This window comes from Numenius arquata, chromosome 12 (assembly GCF_964106895.1).
Source record: "Numenius arquata chromosome 12, bNumArq3.hap1.1, whole genome shotgun sequence".
NCBI lineage: Eukaryota > Metazoa > Chordata > Aves > Charadriiformes > Scolopacidae > Numenius > Numenius arquata.
In genome coordinates this window covers 4,308,149-4,327,455 of record NC_133587.1, presented here as the reverse complement: position 1 = coordinate 4,327,455, position 19,307 = coordinate 4,308,149, and the positions used below count along the sequence as shown (strand labels likewise).

At 43.2% G+C, this 19,307-nt stretch overlaps 1 protein-coding gene across 1 annotated transcript; it reads left to right on the top strand.

Annotated features, from left to right (window-relative positions):
- Positions 1 to 4,383: 4,383 nt before the first annotated feature.
- DNAJC5 (DnaJ heat shock protein family (Hsp40) member C5) lies at positions 4,384 to 16,225 on the top strand. The gene is made up of 5 exons (XM_074157277.1): positions 4,384 to 4,792; positions 9,820 to 9,956; positions 12,372 to 12,585; positions 14,243 to 14,414; positions 15,466 to 16,225. The coding sequence occupies exons 2-5, from the start codon at positions 9,850 to 9,852 to the stop codon at positions 15,567 to 15,569; spliced, it is 597 nt and encodes a 198-aa protein (XP_074013378.1). The 5' UTR covers positions 4,384 to 4,792; positions 9,820 to 9,849; the 3' UTR covers positions 15,570 to 16,225.
- The last annotated feature ends 3,082 nt before the right edge of the window (positions 16,226 to 19,307 follow it).

Sequence of the window (19,307 nt, the reverse complement as noted above, 5' to 3'; positions counted from 1 at the left end):
TTTCTTTTCCGGCGTCTGTCCTTTCGTTTTTCTCTCCTTTTTGTTTCTTTTGTGAATATCATGTAATAAGGAGGAGGGGAGATATTTACGAGTAATTACAAGCAGGGTATTATGTGGAGCTCTGGGTCAGTGGATCTGGCCTCTGCTGAATAATGAGATTGGACGGGGAGATCAAAACATTCCTGAGTCACTAAATGGGAATTGCGGGTTGAAGAACCAGGGGGCCCTGCTGGTGGGGAGGATGCGGTGGGGAAGGGGTGATGGTGGCGCGGGTTTCCCCTGGACTTCGATTTTTTTATTAGTAGTAGTTCCTTTTGGAATTTATTTTGGTTGTGTTCAGTTATTTCCAACTGTAAATCAGGCTTTCTCCTGTTAATGAAATTTGTATTGGCGTGGCTGAGAGACTGAAGAAAATATTGCTACTTGCGTCTATATTAAGAGGAAAAAAATAATCTTCTGTATATTCTGAGTTCTGTACATCGCTAGGTATTGTATGTGTGTGCTCTAAAAAATAAAGACTTTTCTTCTGATGGAGTTTTGACGAGATCTGGGCTGGAATCTTGAACTATTTGCAGTTTCTATCCAGACATTGTATTTTCATTTACTTCACTATATGCCAAGTGCTGACTTTAGCAGGATAGCTTATTTTGTCAAAGGCAAGGAAGTATATTCAAATCTCCAAAGTCTATTTGGACTTTGCTTTCTTCTCCTGTTTCATTCATGGATTTCCACAATCCATACATTGAGCGTACTGTAGCTGGCTTTCAGTTTGACAATCAACGTTTCTGAAGCTTAGGTTGTGTCTGAAACAGAATTAATGGTAAATATAAAGATGGTCTTCATCTAGGAATGATGGCAGAGCTTATTTAGGAAGAAAAAAGGTTACTGTGCATCTAGAGATTGAAAGAGATTTACAATGCCCACAGGTGAAGCTGTTGGACTCGTCCATTTGGGTAAGTCCATCCTTGTCCTCAGTATCTGAAGAGTCTGGGCCATTATTCTGCTGGTCTCCTTACCATCCACAGCTTTCTAAAGATGGCTTTAAAAATGTTCTGTTGTTGATTACTTTGTGATCAACATCTTGTGGCATCCTGGGGTGCATCAGGAAGAGTGTGACCAGCAGGTCGAGGGAGGTTATCTTGCCCCTCTACTCTGCCCTGGTGAGGCTCCATCTGGAGCACTGTGTCCAGTCCTGGGCTCCCCAGTTCAAGAAGGACAGGGAACTGCTGGAGAGGGTACAGCAGAGGACCACAAAGATGATGAGGGGCCTGGAGCATCTCTCTGATGAAGAAAGGCTGAGGGACTTGGGTCTTTTTAGTCTGGAGAAGAGAAAACTGAGGGGGATCTGATCAACACCTATAAATACTTAAAGGGTGGGTGTCAGGAGGAAGGGGCGGGTCTTTTTTCAGTGGTGCCCCGTGACAGGACAAGAGGAAATGGGCACAAACTTGAATGTAAGAAGTTCCATCTAAACATGAGGAGGAACTTCTTCACTTTGAGGGTGGCAGAGCCCTGGAAGAGGCTGCCCAGAGAGGTGGTGGAGTCTCCTTCTCTGGAGATGTTCAAAACCCGCCTGGACACGTTCCTGTGCAACCTGCTCTGGGTGGACCTGCTTTGGCAGGGGGGTTGGACTAGATGATCTCCAGAGGTTCCTTCCAACCCCATACCATTCTGTGATTCTGTAATGAAGGAAGTGGTGGGCAGAGAACCTTTTATAGGTTGAAAAAATAGGACATTTTGCATCCGAGAGGTGGTCCACCCTCTAATATAGCACACATGCTGGGTGGGACAATTTAAATTCATAGCTTGCACGCTCCCTGCCTTTCATTTTTCAGGAAAAGTGCTTGGCAGTATCTGTTAAATGAAGTAAACAGATCCATCCACAGTAAGCTGATTATTTACTGGTTGGTTGGTTCATTCTTGCTCGTTTATGGATATGCTGCTCAGATCAAGTGGCTTCCTACAGATTGCATAAAACAATTTCTGCGGTCAGCAATGCCAACAGCTTACTGGGTGTATTCCCAGCGTCTCCGTTGGCCACACCAAAGCCTCCACGTTCGTGAAAGGCCTACATTTTAATTGAATGGGGAGTTTATTTCTCAAGCGCATTCAGGGCTTGTTCTTTGGAAGCTGTTGAAAGGGTTTTAGATGATGACTAAGCGATGACTTGCCGGGTGAAAGCTGCTCTGAAGTCCCACTCACGAAGTTTATTGTTCAGTAATCTAATGCATAAGGGACTTTGTGATTAATGACACGGACCAGATGTATCCCATACCTGCTTAATCGGAGAGATATTTTAATCTGTTGCAGTGATTTTCCCCTAAATTTTTCCATAGCATATCTAGCATTTCCTAGGCTCCTCTTGTCCATTCATTCTTGTATTTTCCTGTGATCTGCAGCAATCTGTCTCGTTTTGCTGTGACCCCTGAAAGAAGAGCTTTGTGTTGCTGGGTCGTCTCAGGTTCCCTTCCTCCTTGAACGCCAAAGGGAGACTTGGTTCTTCTTTGGGCAATCTGCTTCAGGACAGGGGAATGTGAATAGGATAGAACTATTTATGGTTTCCTTTCCTTCCTCCTTTCCTTCCTCCTTTCCTTCCTCCTTTCCTTCCTCCTTTCCTTCCTCCTTTCCTTCCTCCTTTCCTTCCTCCTTTCCTTCCTCCTTTCCTTCCTCCTTTCCTTCCTCCTTTCCTTCCTCCTTTCCTTCCTCCTTTCCTTCCTCCTTTCCTTCCTCCTTTCCTTCCTCCTTTCCTTCCTCCTTTCCTTCCTCCTTTCCTTCCTCCTTTCCTTCCTCCTTTCCTTCCTCCTTTCCTTCCTCCTTTCCTTCCTCCTTTCCTTCCTCCTTTCCTTCCTCCTTTCCTTCCTCCTTTCCTTCCTCCTTTCCTTCCTCCTTTCCTTCCTCCTTTCCTTCCTCCTTTCCTTCCTCCTTTCCTTCCTCCTTTCCTTCCTCCTTTCCTTCCTCCTTTCCTTCCTCCTTTCCTTCCTCCTTTCCTTCCTCCTTTCCTTCCTCCTTTCCTTCCTCCTTTCCTTCCTCCTTTCCTTCCTCCTTTCCTTCCTCCTTTCCTTCCTCCTTTCCTTCCTCCTTTCCTTCCTCCTTTCCTTCCTCCTTTCCTTCCTCCTTTCCTTCCTCCTTTCCTTCCTCCTTTCCTTCCTCCTTTCCTTCCTCCTTTCCTTCCTCCTTTCCTTCCTCCTTTCCTTCCTCCTTTCCTTCCTCCTTTCCTTCCTCCTTTCCTTCCTCCTTTCCTTCCTCCTTTCCTTCCTCCTTTCCTTCCTCCTTTCCTTCCTCCTTTCCTTCCTCCTTTCCTTCCTCCTTTCCTTCCTCCTTTCCTTCCTCCTTTCCTTCCTCCTTTCCTTCCTCCTTTCCTTCCTCCTTTCCTTCCTCCTTTCCTTCCTCCTTTCCTTCCTCCTTTCCTTCCTCCTTTCCTTCCTCCTTTCCTTCCTCCTTTCCTTCCTCCTTTCCTTCCTCCTTTCCTTCCTCCTTTCCTTCCTCCTTTCCTTCCTCCTTTCCTTCCTCCTTTCCTTCCTCCTTTCCTTCCTCCTTTCCTTCCTCCTTTCCTTCCTCCTTTCCTTCCTCCTTTCCTTCCTCCAAAAGTATTATGGTTTTCTTGATGGAAATTTGTCCTGGCAACACGAGCTGGTGTTGCTCTACAGTTTAAGTGGATGAACCAATTTTGGTGCCAGATAGAGTGGCCTTAGAAATGGCATAGTGGCGTCCAGCTGCTCCGTGTGCTTGCACGTCTCCTGCATCTCGGTGGCAGCGCTGTGAATAACTTGTGCTGTACAGACAATACTGCTTTTCTATTGAAATTAAAATAAATAAATAAATAAAATTGATATTTATTTGTCCTGAAGGCATCTGGCATCAGAACACCTCTCTGGGCTGGTGCGGAGTCTCTCTGCTGTGGTTGTCCTTGCCCGGTGCTGGAGCTCGGTGGCTCCCTGGCAGAGTGGGCTGCTTGCCCACTGCTCCTCTGCTGGAGCCGGCCCTCCGCTCTCTCGGCTAAGCTGCTTTAGCAGTCTCTCTCTAACAACATTACAGATTACCAGGACTGGAAAAACACGCTTCTCTTGTTCTAAGTACAGATATTTCACAAATGCCTAAGTTGAAAAAGTCCAAAGTCTTAAACGGATAATGGTTATTAGAGTTTCTGTGTGACTGCTATCTTTATTTTAGACAAGTGCATGTCTTTCACATGGGAAAAGGTTTGGGGAAAGAGGCTGGAGCTACAGATAAAAGCACAGAGCCCTTGAATCTATACTTCAAAATATTTGTAACTTACTTTGACAGATAATCAATTCTAAAGGTAAGTATTTACATTATGGAGACTTACTGTAGCGTGAAATATTTTGGACAGTAAAAATACTAATGTTTTATTCTGGACTTTCATGTCAAGGTGGCGTTTGAGTGAAAGCGTAATGAAAATACGTAAATGCAGGGGTTAAAATGTGTTCTCTGGTGCCAGCTGGCCGTGTCGTGGGAAGGTGTGTGCCTGTTAAATGCATCCCAGCCACAGCATGATTCCGCGCTCCTGCTGGCTTCAGTACTTACCTGCTTGAAGGGAAAATTCTATATGAGTATAGAAGGTTACGTTTCTGTCATTTCACTTCCATCTTGCCTTTAGCATATTACAAAGGATTGTTAGAATAAAATAATGTGCTGATAACTTTGCAATGAGCCCTCAACATATGAGTTAGTAAACACTTGGTTTGCTTTTGTTTTGTCTTTAGGAGATTCAGTTTGAGAGGTGTGTGGAGGCTGTTACCAGTTACCTTAGAATATTCGAACTAGATACCAGGTAAGTAGTGTATTTTTTTATTTCTTGTAGTTAAACAAAATCCACTCATTTAAATGCTAAATAACACTGAGGAAGCAAAGTTCAAAGTTTCTTATAGAAATCTCTAACACCTCACAAAGCCAAAATTAAAACATCTCATATTTTTATTGATAGCAAAATCTTGTATATGTTTCTCTCCTCTCCCCTTTAAAAGACTTTTTTGCACCCTAGAAAAATACCAGATTGTGAGAATGACTCTAGATGAGTCTGAGACAGATGGACAGGATGCGGAGGCCAGTGGTGCTATTTCACTTTTGTGATAAATCAATATTTACTAAAGTGTTTTCTGGCTTGGTGTTTTTATTTAGACTTCTACTAGTAAATACTTAATTTAGTTTAAGTTTAGCACCTGTATCTAGTCTGCACTGGAAATCTTTGAAAAACTAGTAATTTTAAATTTAACTGGCATTTTATTTTACCACTTCGTCAGTAACCAGAAATGATTTGCAGACTACGAATCTTTCCTAAAATACTTCCTGAAGGCGTATAATAAAGCATCAACTAGACATAGTTTTTGTAAGAGCTGGCAAAACATCATTTCCAAGCCTGGCTCTTCAATCATCTGCTAATATGCTCTTAAAACTGTCATTGCAGAGGGTTTGAGGGCATTACAGGTAGTTTGGATTAAGGTTCCTTGCAAGGTTGGTGCCTCGGTGGTGCTGGGCTGTGCTGGGACAGCAGCCCACCTCTTCCTCCTGCCCAGCAGTGCCAGCGTGGCTCTCAGCTTGGCTTTCCCAGCCCTCTTCCTTCTTACCTGCTCTTCTCAGGGATTTCTCTGTTCTCTGTGTTACTGCCGATGGGTGAAAAGACTCAGAAACTGGTTTTGTTCTTCTGGCTTCATCCAAACTCATGTCAACTTGGATGGAGAGTATCCATTAAGGTTAATGAACCTCCATCCTCCTATGTCTAGTGGGTAAGTAGCATTTACCGTGTCAGGAGGTGGTGGATTTTGTCCGTTACAGCAGGATTTCACTTTATGGAACAACTGTTTACAGTCAGATTCCCTTCATTGAAGATAGATACCTCACTAAAATTGTGAACAGCATATCTTTAAAGGTCTGCACGTCGGTGCGTGCATTCATGGTGTGGTTTTGCACTTAGGAATAACCAGGTATTAAGAAAATTAAAATTCTGGTGCAGATTGTACCCCAACATCCTGCTGTAGTAGTATTTTTAAAGTTAACGTTGTTTGCCTTCCTCTGCCCCTTCTGATTTTTATCAGTTGAGCTGAACAGCCACAACTCTTTTAAAAGCAGTCTTTCCTCCAGTGAGAAATTCGAGTGAGCGGCTGTGCCTTTGTGACTTACACGGGAAAATACACAAAATTAATTGGATATGGGACAAGCGATATTTTAGGCCACTTGGTACTTGACAGTTTCCGCAGGTTTGTTAATGAATAAATATTTAATGCTTCAGCCTTGAAGTGAAACGAAAAGTACCGCTGTTAGCCTGCGTTCGGCTGCTGGCGACGCTGGAATGTTGTTGATAGTGTCCCTTGAATTCGCCCTCCATCACTCCACTGGTGCGAGGCGGTTCTTTCTCACAGGGATCCGACTCCTGGGATTCAGTGTTGTTACACCCTCTGCTCCCCACAGTGTCAGTAACCTCCATCCTGCCACACTCCTGAGGGTGTTTTCTTGGAAAAGCTTGGAAAAGTTAAATTCTTTGCAGCATCTTGTGGTGGGGTCAGATAAGTTTTTGTCCTCCCTGCCTGCTTCTGCTCATACCCTTCCTGCTGCTGGCTTTCACTGGGATGTTCTGTGAGTATTTAACTCCTTAAACTGGCAGAGAACTATTCATTTTTCTGGTCTGTAATCATAGTTTGCCATTTTGATGAGTTAAATAAACTTATGAAAGGGTCAGCAGAGCTGGCAGAAACTAAGATATCACCAGTTTCATGAAACTCAATAGGATTCTTTTGGGAAGCTAGAAAGAAAATTAGTCTTTCTAAAGGTTCAGTTTACCATTGGTGTATTTAAAATGTTAAGGCTGGCTGCCATATCCCCTGTCGGCTTTAATCTAAGTCTTTTCAGCAAGGTGGTACCAATGACACTTACCTGGTCATGCTGAAAACAGTCTCATCTTCTGGTAAAGCTGAGAAATGCAGGATGTTCTGGTACACAGATGGTTAAAAACTGTGCTGTTTAATCCAGGGGATTACCTTTCTTCAGAGCCTTCTGAGAGAAACCTCTTCAGGGCATCCTGCTCGGTTAGAATACATAGCAGATGGCTTGTTGCCGCTGAATACAACGCTTTAAAAATACAGAGCAGCTTTCAGTATTGGGAATTAGAGCCACTTGTAAAAACAGTAGGATAGATAATATCCTGGTTTGTGAAGTTCTCTGAACTTAAATAACTTGCACCTTTATTGTCTGTTCCAGTTTTGAAAAGCCAAAGGTTGCATTCCTAGTAATAAGACTCTCCTGTTCCCTTAAATAACAAACTTCCCAGATGAATTCCCATTACCACCTTGTCCTCCACTCTTCTGCCAAGGTCAGCATCTCCATTTCATACCAGTTTTGGGAAATAAACGCAGACACCCCATTACACCGAGCTGCAGATGCCTCGAACTATTCAGATTGAAGCGATTAAAGATTGCAGCAGTGTGGAATTTTATTCCTGTGCCTGTCTCTGTTCTTGACAGGCAGCCTGCAGACTGATAAACATCGCCTGGATCAAATTCAATTCGTGTTTATTAAACAAATTGGCCCTAATTTAACAGTGGAGATTTTATTAAGCAGAACACAGTGTATACCTGCGATCTGCAGCATCTGTGCACCAGGGGCACGTTGGATTGATTTTAAAGGAAGCTTGTTAATGCTTAAATAGAGCTGCAGACTTTAAGCACCACAAATGTTCATAATGCCCTCGAAACTCCAGTTTGGAGCAATACCTTTGGAAGAGCTAAATTAGCATGCACAATCTTAACTGTGATGGTTTGGGGTTTTTTGTTTTTTTCCCCCTGACTTCAGATTCATCCCCCAGGTCCCTGGCAAGGAGCGATAGTGATGGACCCGCTCCCCTTGGATGCTGCTAATGGGTGGCTGGTGTGACAGAGCTGTGGGAGAGGGTTTCTCTCCTTGGGGGGCTGCGAGGACACGGTGGTGGTGGTGGGAGAGCAGGAGAAGCTGTGCGGGGAGCCAGGGCGGCGGTCGGAGCAGGACCCTGTGATTAGCTAGATTACCAGAGAGACGTCAGGATCATCAGTCTTTGACCTCAGCACCGGGACCGCTGGGGTGGAGGGGGGTGGAAGGCTGCGGGTGGGAGAAACACCAGGCACAACCCCCCGCAATGGCTATCCCCGGATGTGAGATTTCTTTCCTGAAATATTTTTTTTTCCTTTCACGGAATCACGTTGGGCCCACATAAATGAATCAATTTTATTGAGTGCTGCAAGACATTTCCTCTCCTACAGAAACCTTTTGGTAGCTGAACAGTATCCTTTAAAAGAAAACAAAAGGTTTTTTCTCTCCCTACCTACACATTCACCTTCCAGATTTGGGCTGTATTTTGAATTCTTAGCCAACGCAGTAGGACTTAGACCTTTTGTTACTGTTAATGATAATTTATAGCTTCCTTATTAGGTAGCCTGTAATTAAACTTAGCAGATCTAGCAAAGAAGGAAATTAGATGAGGGTTTGCTGGTTTAGCCGGTGTATTCCAATCAAAGAAACTGGTCATAGTGCCCAGTGTTAAACGAATCTGAAGTTGGGGAGGCCAAACGTGGGAGAGTAGTTAAGGGTAGGCTCCGAGATGGGCAAGAAAGTTGTAATGTCTTTGTCCACGTCCTTCCACGCTTGTGTGGGCGCGTGATGATACCCACGTGTGGGCACAAACAGAACGGTGGGTTCTGTGAAGCGTCACCAACGCTGTGAGGTCACGCCAAGGACCAGGCGGCGCAAGATGCCGCGTCCCAGGGTGTTTCTTTCAGGTAGCCTTTCAAAAGCTGACATTATTAACTGCGTTATATAAGACAAAGGGTTAAATTAGAAAGTCTGGTGCTTTAAATATCTTTTTCAAAGGCCACGTAATCTGGTGTAGGCTAGCTGTAATGACATAATCCAAAAATAGCCTGTAGTCTTCTCCTCGATGCTCATCCTTGCTGCGGTTCTGCAGCTAAAGAATGGCAAAGGCTAATCTGCTAAAGGATGGGAGAGGGCACAACGCTATCTGTCCATAGCACAGCACAGGGGAGACCTCTAGGGTATTCCACATGGGAATTTGGAGCAGAAGGTTAATTCACGTTCAAGTGGCATGATTTTAACTAGGATATGTGTTAAAATGTTTGATCCACAGCTTTAAATTACGAGAGGGGAGATCTCCTCTCTCAGCGGGCAGGCATCCCCTCTTCCATAGCGGGATGCACGGGCATAGTCAAAGTGGATTTTCCTAAAGGATTCTGCTCGACCTGGTGGCAGTGATAAGGTGGGAGGCTGAGGTTTTGGGAGCTGCGTGGAGGTTTGGGTTGTTTTTTATTGTAACAGAATGTCTGCAATTGAAAATGCAAATGAAATAACTTATCCCTTTGCAAGTGTGGTGTGAAAAGGCAGCCTCCACGTAATAGCAACCTTATCTGTTGTCAAGTTGTTTTCATAGGTATTATCACAAATAAATTATCACAATATTAAAACTAAGAAAGAAGATGAAGTAGCTTCTACCTCAGCTGTTGATTTGGGTTTTTTGGAAGGAAGAGTTGTGTATATAGAGTAGTGATTCTAGGGTGTTCTAGCGTGCCTGGTAGGTACTTTTTCTTGTGCTGAAACACATTTTCTTGTGCTGAAAATGTAATAGTTGTTTTCACTGATAATTCACTGAGTTTTGTAACTTTTTAGCTTCCACATATGTTAAGAGCTTTTTCTTTTCAAAGCACATTTTTAAACCTTATAAAAGATGATTTTTCACATGGAAACTCTGGTTTCAAGGCTGATTTCATTAATGAGGTCTACATTCTTCTTTGTTGAAGGGTTTCTTAATCTCTTTTTTGGCAGGGGCTGGTTCTCTCCTCAGGTTAGTTCGAGATGGCAGACCAGAGGCAACGCTCGCTCTCTACCTCTGGAGAGTCATTATACCACGTGCTAGGCCTGGACAAGAATGCCACTTCCGATGATATCAAAAAGTCATACAGGTAAATTTTCTCGTTTTATGCCTGTTGTCCAATAGCACAAATAGCTTTAATGAAGCGTGCAACAGATGGCGTGTTTATCTATAGGCTCCGGCTGGTTTATCTAACCTTTTGCAAGACAAACATGCAAGAAAACCAGATGAAAACATGGTTAATTCTTGCAAAAATTGGTGTGGAAACATGCCTAGGCTTTGTATGTAAGTGCTTTGTGCTGTTAAATTTTTACGTCTTATCTCCAGTAGGTTAGATTCTCAAATACACAGTATCAGTCTGAAAGGTCTTTATCTAAAGTTGAGCAGAGTTTTAAGACAGTGTGATCAGAATTAAATTCTTTGTGTCACGTAGCCTTGTGTCTGGCTGACAGAGACCACGGGCGTGCAGCATCATCATCCTTCACTTCCAATTCGGGCACAGTGAGGTATAAACTAAAGATGCAAATACGGATGAAAACTGAGTATCAACAATGACTTTTTTTTCCTAAAAATCCATCTGAAATTTCTTATTGTATGTGAAGTTACTATTTTTAAAAGAGGATTTTTTACTTTATTTAATTTCTTAAACACATGAAATAGCTTCACATTGACCAGATAAAAACAAAAAAACAAACAACGAAGTTCTGTAACATCCCCCCTTCCTACACTCCCCCAAAATCTGCCGATATGCGGTTGCTTCTTCACGTTAAGTGTGAGGTACAGTCATTTGTGTTTCACACGTGGCAGTGCGTGCAGCGTTACGCTAGGGGTCAGCAGTGATCTTTACTTGAGGATACTCATGTTGGAAGTCGTTTTCTTTTAGCCTTTAACGTTTACCAAAACTTTTTCCCTTTCAAAGTTACATTTTAAGACTGATGGCAGCTACATGTGAAGTCTCTGAATAAACTGCATTCACAGATTCTCAAAAATTAGCTCTGTCTTCCTGAAACCTCTAAGTGGAGGTTTGAATCTGTAATATTCCAGCCTTAGCAACTAGAAAATAATTTTACCTTCTTGGGAGAAAAATGGCACAGTTTTTCCTTTGGAGGAAGGACCCAACTTGATCCTAGGGTGAAATGTAGCTGCTTCATACTTACCTGAACCTTCATCTCATCTTTCCTCTGCTGCTCCTTTGCAAAAAGAGGACTGGTCACCTCTTGTTTTCATTCCCTTTCCTGGCCTGGGGGCTGTGGGGTTTGTGTACGTGAAGGAAATGGGAAATGAAAAATATTTACCTGTTACAGCCTGATAGTAGCTAAGCCCTTTCCAGGTTTGTATAACTTCCCTCTAATTCTAAAAAACTCTTGATTATTTCAGTCCTCGCTGAGGCTACGGCATTAGTGGCAGCCGTGGATGTTATTTACCCAAGCAGCAGCATTTGCAGCCTGTTTCAAGTGCACGCTCCATTTATTGTTTGAATGCTGTGATGTATTTGCATGCGCATCCAAATGTGCGCTTGCACAAATCTTGATTTTGTTTGTCCAAATATTTCCTCACTGTGAAGTTGTCGTGCAAATGTCTGCAGGCTTCTAGTGTATTTCTCAAATATGGGACTTTGCGGCAATTTTCTGTAGGAGAACAAATACCTTTTTTGATGGAAGAGAACTGTTAGCATACAATTCTGTGTCATATTTCTACTTGGGAGCACAAATGGCAAAAGAGTATTTTTTTCTAACTAGGTGTTTGGCCAGTTATTTCTACTGATCTCTGTAAATCACCTGGGCCATGTCAGAACTAGCAAATTTACCGATGCTTCATCTGATTTTTTTTTTTTTGTGTGCTGTGTTCAGAGACCTCCAGGGACTGTAAACTGCTGTCATTTAATTGTAAGAGAACTCACGTGGTTAGGGGAGGGAGGTACGTTGGGATTTCCTGATATCTTGAAACTCTGAAGCTTTTTTCTATTCGAGAAAGCCTTGAACTGAAAAGTGCTTTGTTCCTGCACAGGAATTGGTGAATTAACCACAAGTCATTGTCGTCTCTATTTTTGTGCTCAGACTCTGCAGGTCAGCTGTGGCATCTTGCAGTTATTTATTCTCTGCTACCGTATCTTAGACTTGTGGTGTGTCTTTTTTCTCTTAGCTTGGTCTTTGCTTTAGCAGAAGCAAAACTTACTGGTGGAAATTGCTGGAGCTGAGGGGTAAAAAAAGAAAAAAGAGCACTGCTTTTCTTCAATGTGTCTCTTTTTTTTCCATTGGACTTCTGAGGGCCAAATCCAGCAATCTGAAGTCGGTCCTGTGGGCACATCTAGACAGTGCTGTAGCCTTTTGTTATCATCTAAGGAAGAATCATCAGGGAAGTTGAATCAGAGGTGAAGGAAACCAGCTGGGACTTGAAAGTCTCCTTTGAGTGACAGGCTATGGAATTAAAAAAAAATAAAATCAAAAAGCCCAGGAAGCCAAATCCCTGTTTTAATCTATAACGATCTCTTTTTTTCTTTCTGCAGGAAACTTGCATTGAAATATCATCCTGATAAAAACCCCGATAATCCAGAAGCGGCAGAAAAATTTAAAGAGATCAATAATGCACACGCAATATTGACCGATGCTACAAAGCGAAACATTTATGATAAGTATGGGTCTCTGGGTCTGTATGTAGCAGAACAGTTTGGAGAAGAAAATGTGAATACGTACTTCGTGCTATCCAGCTGGTGGGCAAAGGTAAACAAAACTGCAAAGAGAATTTGTTCTGGATTAGCATTTGAAACTCTTCAAAAGTTCCATTTGATAATCGTGCTTGGTTTTACTTTTGGAAATTGCTGAATCTCTGAGAACTGGTAGTTTAACCTTCTCTTACTGTTTTGCAGTCTCTGGTTCAGAAGTATTTTCTATTATCTCAGTGATACAGGCCTAATAAGAAAAACTTACATTACTAAGAGACCTTGGACCCTTCTGACATGAGGGATGAGGGTTTGGGGGTTATTCTCTTTGGTAATACCTAATAAATGATTTTATAAAAGGAATTCTGACTGTGAACTTGAACTCACGCAGGAGATCCTGGTTAAAAATATGGCCACGTACTCACTGAGTTAATGTCAATTCTTCAACTTTCTCCGATTTGAGAGACTCCAGGTTATTTGCTCACCTGCCCATCCTTGGAGTTTTGGGCAGCAGAGGGAGTACCACCAGTACACCAAAATCACACTGCCAGCTCGTCTTTCCTCACAAATACTTTCCAACAGCTTTTTGCCTGCATTGCATATGTGCAGGAGATGTAACAATCATTGTATAGACGCCTTCTGGGAGTCTTCTGCCAATACCAAGGCATTACTCTCTTTTATTTTTAAAAATCAAATGATTTTTAAGCATAATTTGCTTCTTCCTTTTTAAGCAATACATTTTAAAATCACCATATTCACTCAAAAGTGCAAAAGCCTATACGTTGCACGTTACACATTTTTCATACTGAAATTGTCCAGGCTCTTGCATTTCGGAGTTCACGCGATTGCAGTCTGTTTGTGCAGAAAGTATTAAGTAAAAGATGACGTGACTGTGAAACTGAAGCACGAAATCGTAACTGCACCAACTTATTTAGTGGTGTGACGTTGTTCACAGTGCATCGTGGCTCCTTAAAACCTTCCTTGTCTTGACGTTTAGTTTCACTGGTCAATTTTTCTACCCTTTGCCAGCGTCGTCTCCGTCTCATGCTTCCCCTGCAGTAAGAGAATTGGAACATCACCGTGCTGGTTTGCCATTTATGAAATGATTTTTTTCAAACAATTACACAGTGACCTGTGTGAAAACTTTAATTTTGCTTATTTTTCACTGTGATAAGCACCCGGCAGACGTGGTTTGCTTTGAGTTGCCTTGGTAGCACCCAGCCTCAGCACCCGAACTTCGTTGTGGGGCTGAGCTTTGCAGCCGTGCCCACAGCCTTGGGTAGGTCGAGGTCCCTGCTGTGGGTGCATCACGACCTGTACGTCTGCTAACCAGTGTGAGTCCTTTCAGGGTTATTTACACAAGCTACAACCTGTCCTAAACTATTGTACCTCCGGATTTTAATACAGATACACTTCTTAGTTCTGTATCTTCTTCCAGATGTAGCAGAATAGTCCACTTAAACCAAAATTGTAGGAATTCTTCAAGCAGACCAGGTCGGCAGTATTCACCTGAGTGTAAAATGTTGCGAGTCGTAGCCAGTTTTGTACATATTTTTAAATATTTCTTGGTGATGAAGTAGCAAACTGTAGCTCTGAAGTTTTGTCTCTACATGGCTGTATTTTTGGCCTCTGCTTTCCATATCTGAGTCGCTCAAACTCGGTGATCGTGGCTGGTGGGCGCAGGTTCTGAGTATTTCTTTGTCTCCTGTCCTCTGCAGGCCTTGTTCGTGTTCTGTGGGCTCATCACAGGCTGCTACTGCTGCTGCTGTCTGTGCTGCTGCTGTAACTGCTGCTGCGGGAAGTGTAAACCCAAACCTCCCGAAGGGGACGAGCAGGAGTACTACGTCTCTCCAGAGGACCTGGAGGCACAGTTGCAGTCAGATGAAAGGGGTAGGTAACAACGCTGGGAGATTTCCTTCCAGTCCCTAAGGGGGCTATAGGAGAGATGTGGAGGGACTCTTGATCAGGGAGGGGAGCCACAGGACGAGGGGTAATGGTTTTAAACTGAAAGAGGGGAGATTTAAATCAGATACTAGAAAGAAATTCTTTGCTGTGAGGGTGGTGAGACCCTGGCCTAGGTTGCCCAGAGAAGCTGTGGCTGCCCCATCCCTGGAGGGGTTCAAGACCAGCCTGGATGGGGCTTTGAGCAACCTGGTCTGGTGGGAGGTGTCCCTGCCCATGGCAGGGGGGTTGGAACTGGATGATCTTTAAGGTCCCTTCCAACCTGAACCATTCTATGATTCCAGAACAAGCATGAGTCTCTGAGCAAGAGACTTAGTGTGCTGGGCAAGGGGTAATGCTTGATGTGGAGAGACCAGCGCGGGTCTGTGGTTGTAGCTGATGGTGAGGGGATACTGATGGCACAAGAGTTACGTGGGTCATGCTGATGCCGGGGACATAGCTGCTGAGGGTCTTCACTGAACTTGGTGGGGTCAGCTTCAGAGCAGTGGGTGACCATCATTGAGCTTCCTTCCCACATGGCTGGAGTAAGATACCAGCCAGATATGGGTGATTCTAGAAAGGGGCTTTTTTACCGCAAAGCACAGAGAGTGTCAAGGCAGTTCTGTTAACTGTGTCAGGCGTAAAGGAAATGGGACTGCTGCCCTAGTAGCTATACCTAATGCTGTTTGTGAATATACGCTGCTATTTCTGTAGAATTAAACCCATCATTTAAAAAATTGTAGAGCCTTGTGTATGCTCCGGTCATGTTTTTAACGGGCATTGCTGGATGGTGGACAAGGATCAGCTGCTCTCACCTGAAGGAAATATAATAAATATTCTACGTGTAGACTTGAGTTGAATGGCATTGTGTAGACTGAAAAACAGTAAATTAACATCATGCTCTTGGAGGAGCGTAAAATTGTGTTATCAAAACATGGTAGGGAGATGTAACTTCTGCTTTGACTTGTTGTGCTAAACCTTTTTTGTCTTCGCTTTCCAGAGGCCTCAGACGCACCTATTGTGATACAGCCAGCATCAGCCACAGAGACGACCCAGCTCACAGCCGACTCTCACCCCAGCTACCACACTGATGGATTTAATTAAGTTAAGGAAACACTATAATTAGAGTGGATTAAAAAAAAAAAAAAAAAATTACATGGCCAACTCAACACTAGAATCATGAACATTAGAAGTAGAGAATGGGGAGGGGGAATAATTCTGCTACAGTAAGAAGGCAGCTTTCCAACCTGCCGAAAGTATTTTGTAATCCCTTCGGCCTTTTGTCACCTTTCAGTGTCGTATCTTGATGATACGTGAAGTGCTGTAGCATGCAGTATTTAAAGCAGTTTAGCTACGGTCTTATTTGTTTCCTCTCTTTTTTTTTTTTCCTGTTTTTTTTTTTTTTTTTTATAGCATGTATGGAGTTATGTTAAATGTCTGTGGTGTAATGTATTGAGTTGTCACAATATAAGTGTGATGGAGACATTCTGCATTTTAAGCAGTGGTACTGGCCTAAAAATGAGATTTTTAAAAAGAAAAAGTTTCACAGAAGCCACTATTCTTCCGTACAGCTGAGCTGTTGAAGACCTTTAAAAGTTCACGATTTTCATTGGAGTGCAACAAACCCATTCCTTTATTCCTCCTTCTATTTCTGCGTCGTTACCTAAGCAAGTTTACAAAGCCAAGAACCAAAAAATGCCAGTCCTGCAGAGCTGGAATTCTCTATAATGCTGGTTTTCAGCTTAAATAAATCTACCTTGAAAAATAAGAAGGGAGAGTTTCCAATCTTTGAGCAGTAAATTGATGAACAGCTCTTTACATGTGAGGCGATCCTCAGTGACAATGTAACCGCAAACTGTAGTTTTTGTCACAAAACCGGCTGTGAATGGGCTAATTTGGTGGTGACAGGGGTGGGGGGGGGGGTTTAAGGTCAAGCACAATTTTGCTTTGGTTCGAGTTCACTCATTTTCCTGAAATGCTAAAGACCAAATAGCGCAGCTTTTTTGAATGCATGAGAATCTTAAAGTGAAACTGGTGAATTGGTTTTCACTGAACAAGGGAGTAAAATGCAGACAGTAGGCAACAGCAGAAGTGTTTAAAAAAAATAAATGGGTTTTAAAGAATTTGTTCTAATAATTTGAGATTTTAATAGCCAAATGGGGTATTATGTGTCTTTTTTTAAAGCTTTTATAATGCACTAGACCTTTAATTTTCTCATGAACGTCTTTGTGGAGTACTTAAATGGATTTTTAAGAACAGAACACCTTTCTTTGTGTTTATATTGTATGATTTGCACATTGTCTTGCATTTAGACTTGTTTACAGCAGTGTTTTTCTTTTCCTCGGAACAACTATGGGAAAACCATTGAAAGGTTTCCTGTACTGTTCTGAAACCAAATCATGTTGGAATACTGCTCTAGAAACTGTGGTTTATTGCGATATAACTGTTAAAAACAAGCATTTTAGGCAGCTGCTGAATCGCTGGTCTGTTCTGGTGTTCATAGTCTTGCTTTAGAGGATACGGAATCAGGATCTAGAACAGCTCCCAGAGAACCTACACTCAGCACTTTCAGCTGTTAATTAACTCTTTAACTTGTATCTTTATGGTTTTATATCACAATGCCTCTGCTCTCCTTTGTATCCCCCATCTCCCCCTTCCATTTTTCACCTATTTCTGTGGAGAGGCTATTTTTTCCAGCCTTCCATCCTGCGGGAAGGTTGGCTCTGAAGGTCCTGGTGTAACTTTTGAACGGGGTAAAGCGCTGGAAGAAAACCGTCAGAAAATGAAGGGGGCTCTCCTGCCACAGAATCGTTCTGAATATCTTTTCCCGCTACCTTTGCATGAGCTGAAAATGATGGAGCACATAAAAATCTGACGTGAGACCCTGTTAGACGTGCTGGGTAGAAGAAAATGTCCTCAACAACGGTCTTGATGCTGAGTGAGGGGTGTTTGCAAAATCAGATTTCTCCGGTTGTTGCCTGCGTGTGAGCTTTTTGCAAATCGGCGTGCTTGTGGTACCACATCGAGTCCCCAGAATCCCAAAAGACATGTTATTTTTAGTTAACAGGCTAGATTTTGGTAGTGCGCTTGTTTAAGTCATTTCTTTCTCGTCCGTGGCCCTTTTAGACCTGGAACTTGGTGGTTTTACTGGAAGATACTTTTAACTTTTTCTGTCTGGAAGCTCTCTTGGGTGGCCCTGAGGACAGTTGTGTATGTTTTGGCTTGAGGTCCTTATTTAATTGAAGTCATCGTTTGACCTCTTGGAATATAAGCAGTTTTTAGGCTTAAAAAAGTAATGTCACATCAGATGTCCTTGTAGATTTTTGCCTGATCTTGATGTTGAATTGCACCCTGGAATACGCTTGGATATCTGCAGGCTTTGTCTCCTAAACGTTCACTGGGTAAAATTGCCCTGATCTGTGCAGATTATGTTTTTGCTTTTAAAAAAAAAAAAAAAAAAAAAGTGTTAGGGGTTTTTTTTGGCTTTGTAAATGGGCGCAGTTGCTCGGAGTGACTCGGTAGAGTGAGGAAAAGACTGTGGTTTGTCACACTCCGTGTCCCCGTGTCCGTGGAGGTGGGTACCACGAAGCTGGTTGTTTCGCTTGTTGCTCCGCTGGGGAGCAGCTGTAACCCCTGATGCTGGCGGCTGGTCGTCGGTGTTGATTTGGAATAATGCTCTTAATTTCTTAATGTCTTAACCCCTCTGGGCTACTTCCCCTGCACTGGAAAGGTCGTTGGGAGGTGTGTGAATGCACCTGTAGTGGCTCCACAGGCTCCTGACATCCGAAGTGTGGGCAGCAAGTGAGGGTTAGAGGCGATACCTCTAACTTGCTTGGGAAAAGATGACATCTGGGATAAATTTGCTGGTTTAGATCTTGGCTCGGCAAGGCACGAGCCTGAGAGAGAGGGCTCTCCTGTCGGCTGCGTCTGTGGGAGCTGTGCGGGTAGTCAATTAGTCTGTGTGCTGTTACGTGCCAGAGTGATATGTCAGGTGCTCCAAGGGAAACTACTCTGAGATCCCAGTCACGGGGAATGACAGGAAAACGCATTTTTAGATGAATATTCATGGGGTTTTGAAACTGTTTTAAGTTTGCCCATGTTACTCTATAATCTCTGAATTTAATATTGTGTATTAATGTAGTTCTTCTTGAGCTATATGAAAGAGCTATTTAAACATCGCTTCTTTAAACCAAAACTTGCGTGTAATCAGAAGATACGTAGCTTAATGCCCGCTGCTCTTGTAGGTGAGGTACAGGAGCATCCCGGGCTCTGATACAGGTTGCACTTCCAAATGGCCAAGTTGAGTCGTGGTGAATGCAAAGTTGTATTGGAAATAATGGTTCAAAATTTGGTGCAAGAAAATCACTCTGCAGCTCCGAGCTTGGGCAGCTGGAGCCACAGCAGCCCGGTACCAGGCTTAATGCAGAATGTTTCCTTCCAAAATTAAACCCGAGCACTGTCGATCTCTGTTCGGCGCGTTGCCAGAATTAAAACTTGAGCTTTGATTGGGTTTTTTTTTTTTTTTTTTTTTTAAGTTTTTTTAAAGTCGTATCATTTTTTTACACGTTGCCTGAGACCTCCATTTCAGCCACCTCCATCTGGCTCATCGAACCTCTTCAGCATCAATTTTCTTAGCGCTTGTAACTCCTCCTGACGAGGAGTATCAGGGGAAAATCCGATCTGGAGAGCTTCCGCTGGCTGGTGTGAAGGACCATGGGCTTTTTCCCCGAGCTGTGTTGCGTGGAGAGCCATCGGTAGCTTGGGGTGAGGAGGGAAAGCCACGGCTTGGCTGCAGAGAGCGCTCGGGTCCCGTCCCTCCGGAGCTGTGGGAGAAGGAGGTGG

Coding starts and splice junctions, on each gene's coding strand:
- DNAJC5 (XM_074157277.1), top strand. CDS start 9,850: ATGGCAGACCAGAGGCAACGCTCGCTCTCTACCTCTGGAGAGTCATTA. Junction 9,957..12,371: donor GATATCAAAAAGTCATACAG/GTAAATTTTCTC, acceptor TTCTTTCTGCAG/GAAACTTGCATTGAAATATC. Junction 12,586..14,242: donor TATCCAGCTGGTGGGCAAAG/GTAAACAAAACT, acceptor TGTCCTCTGCAG/GCCTTGTTCGTGTTCTGTGG.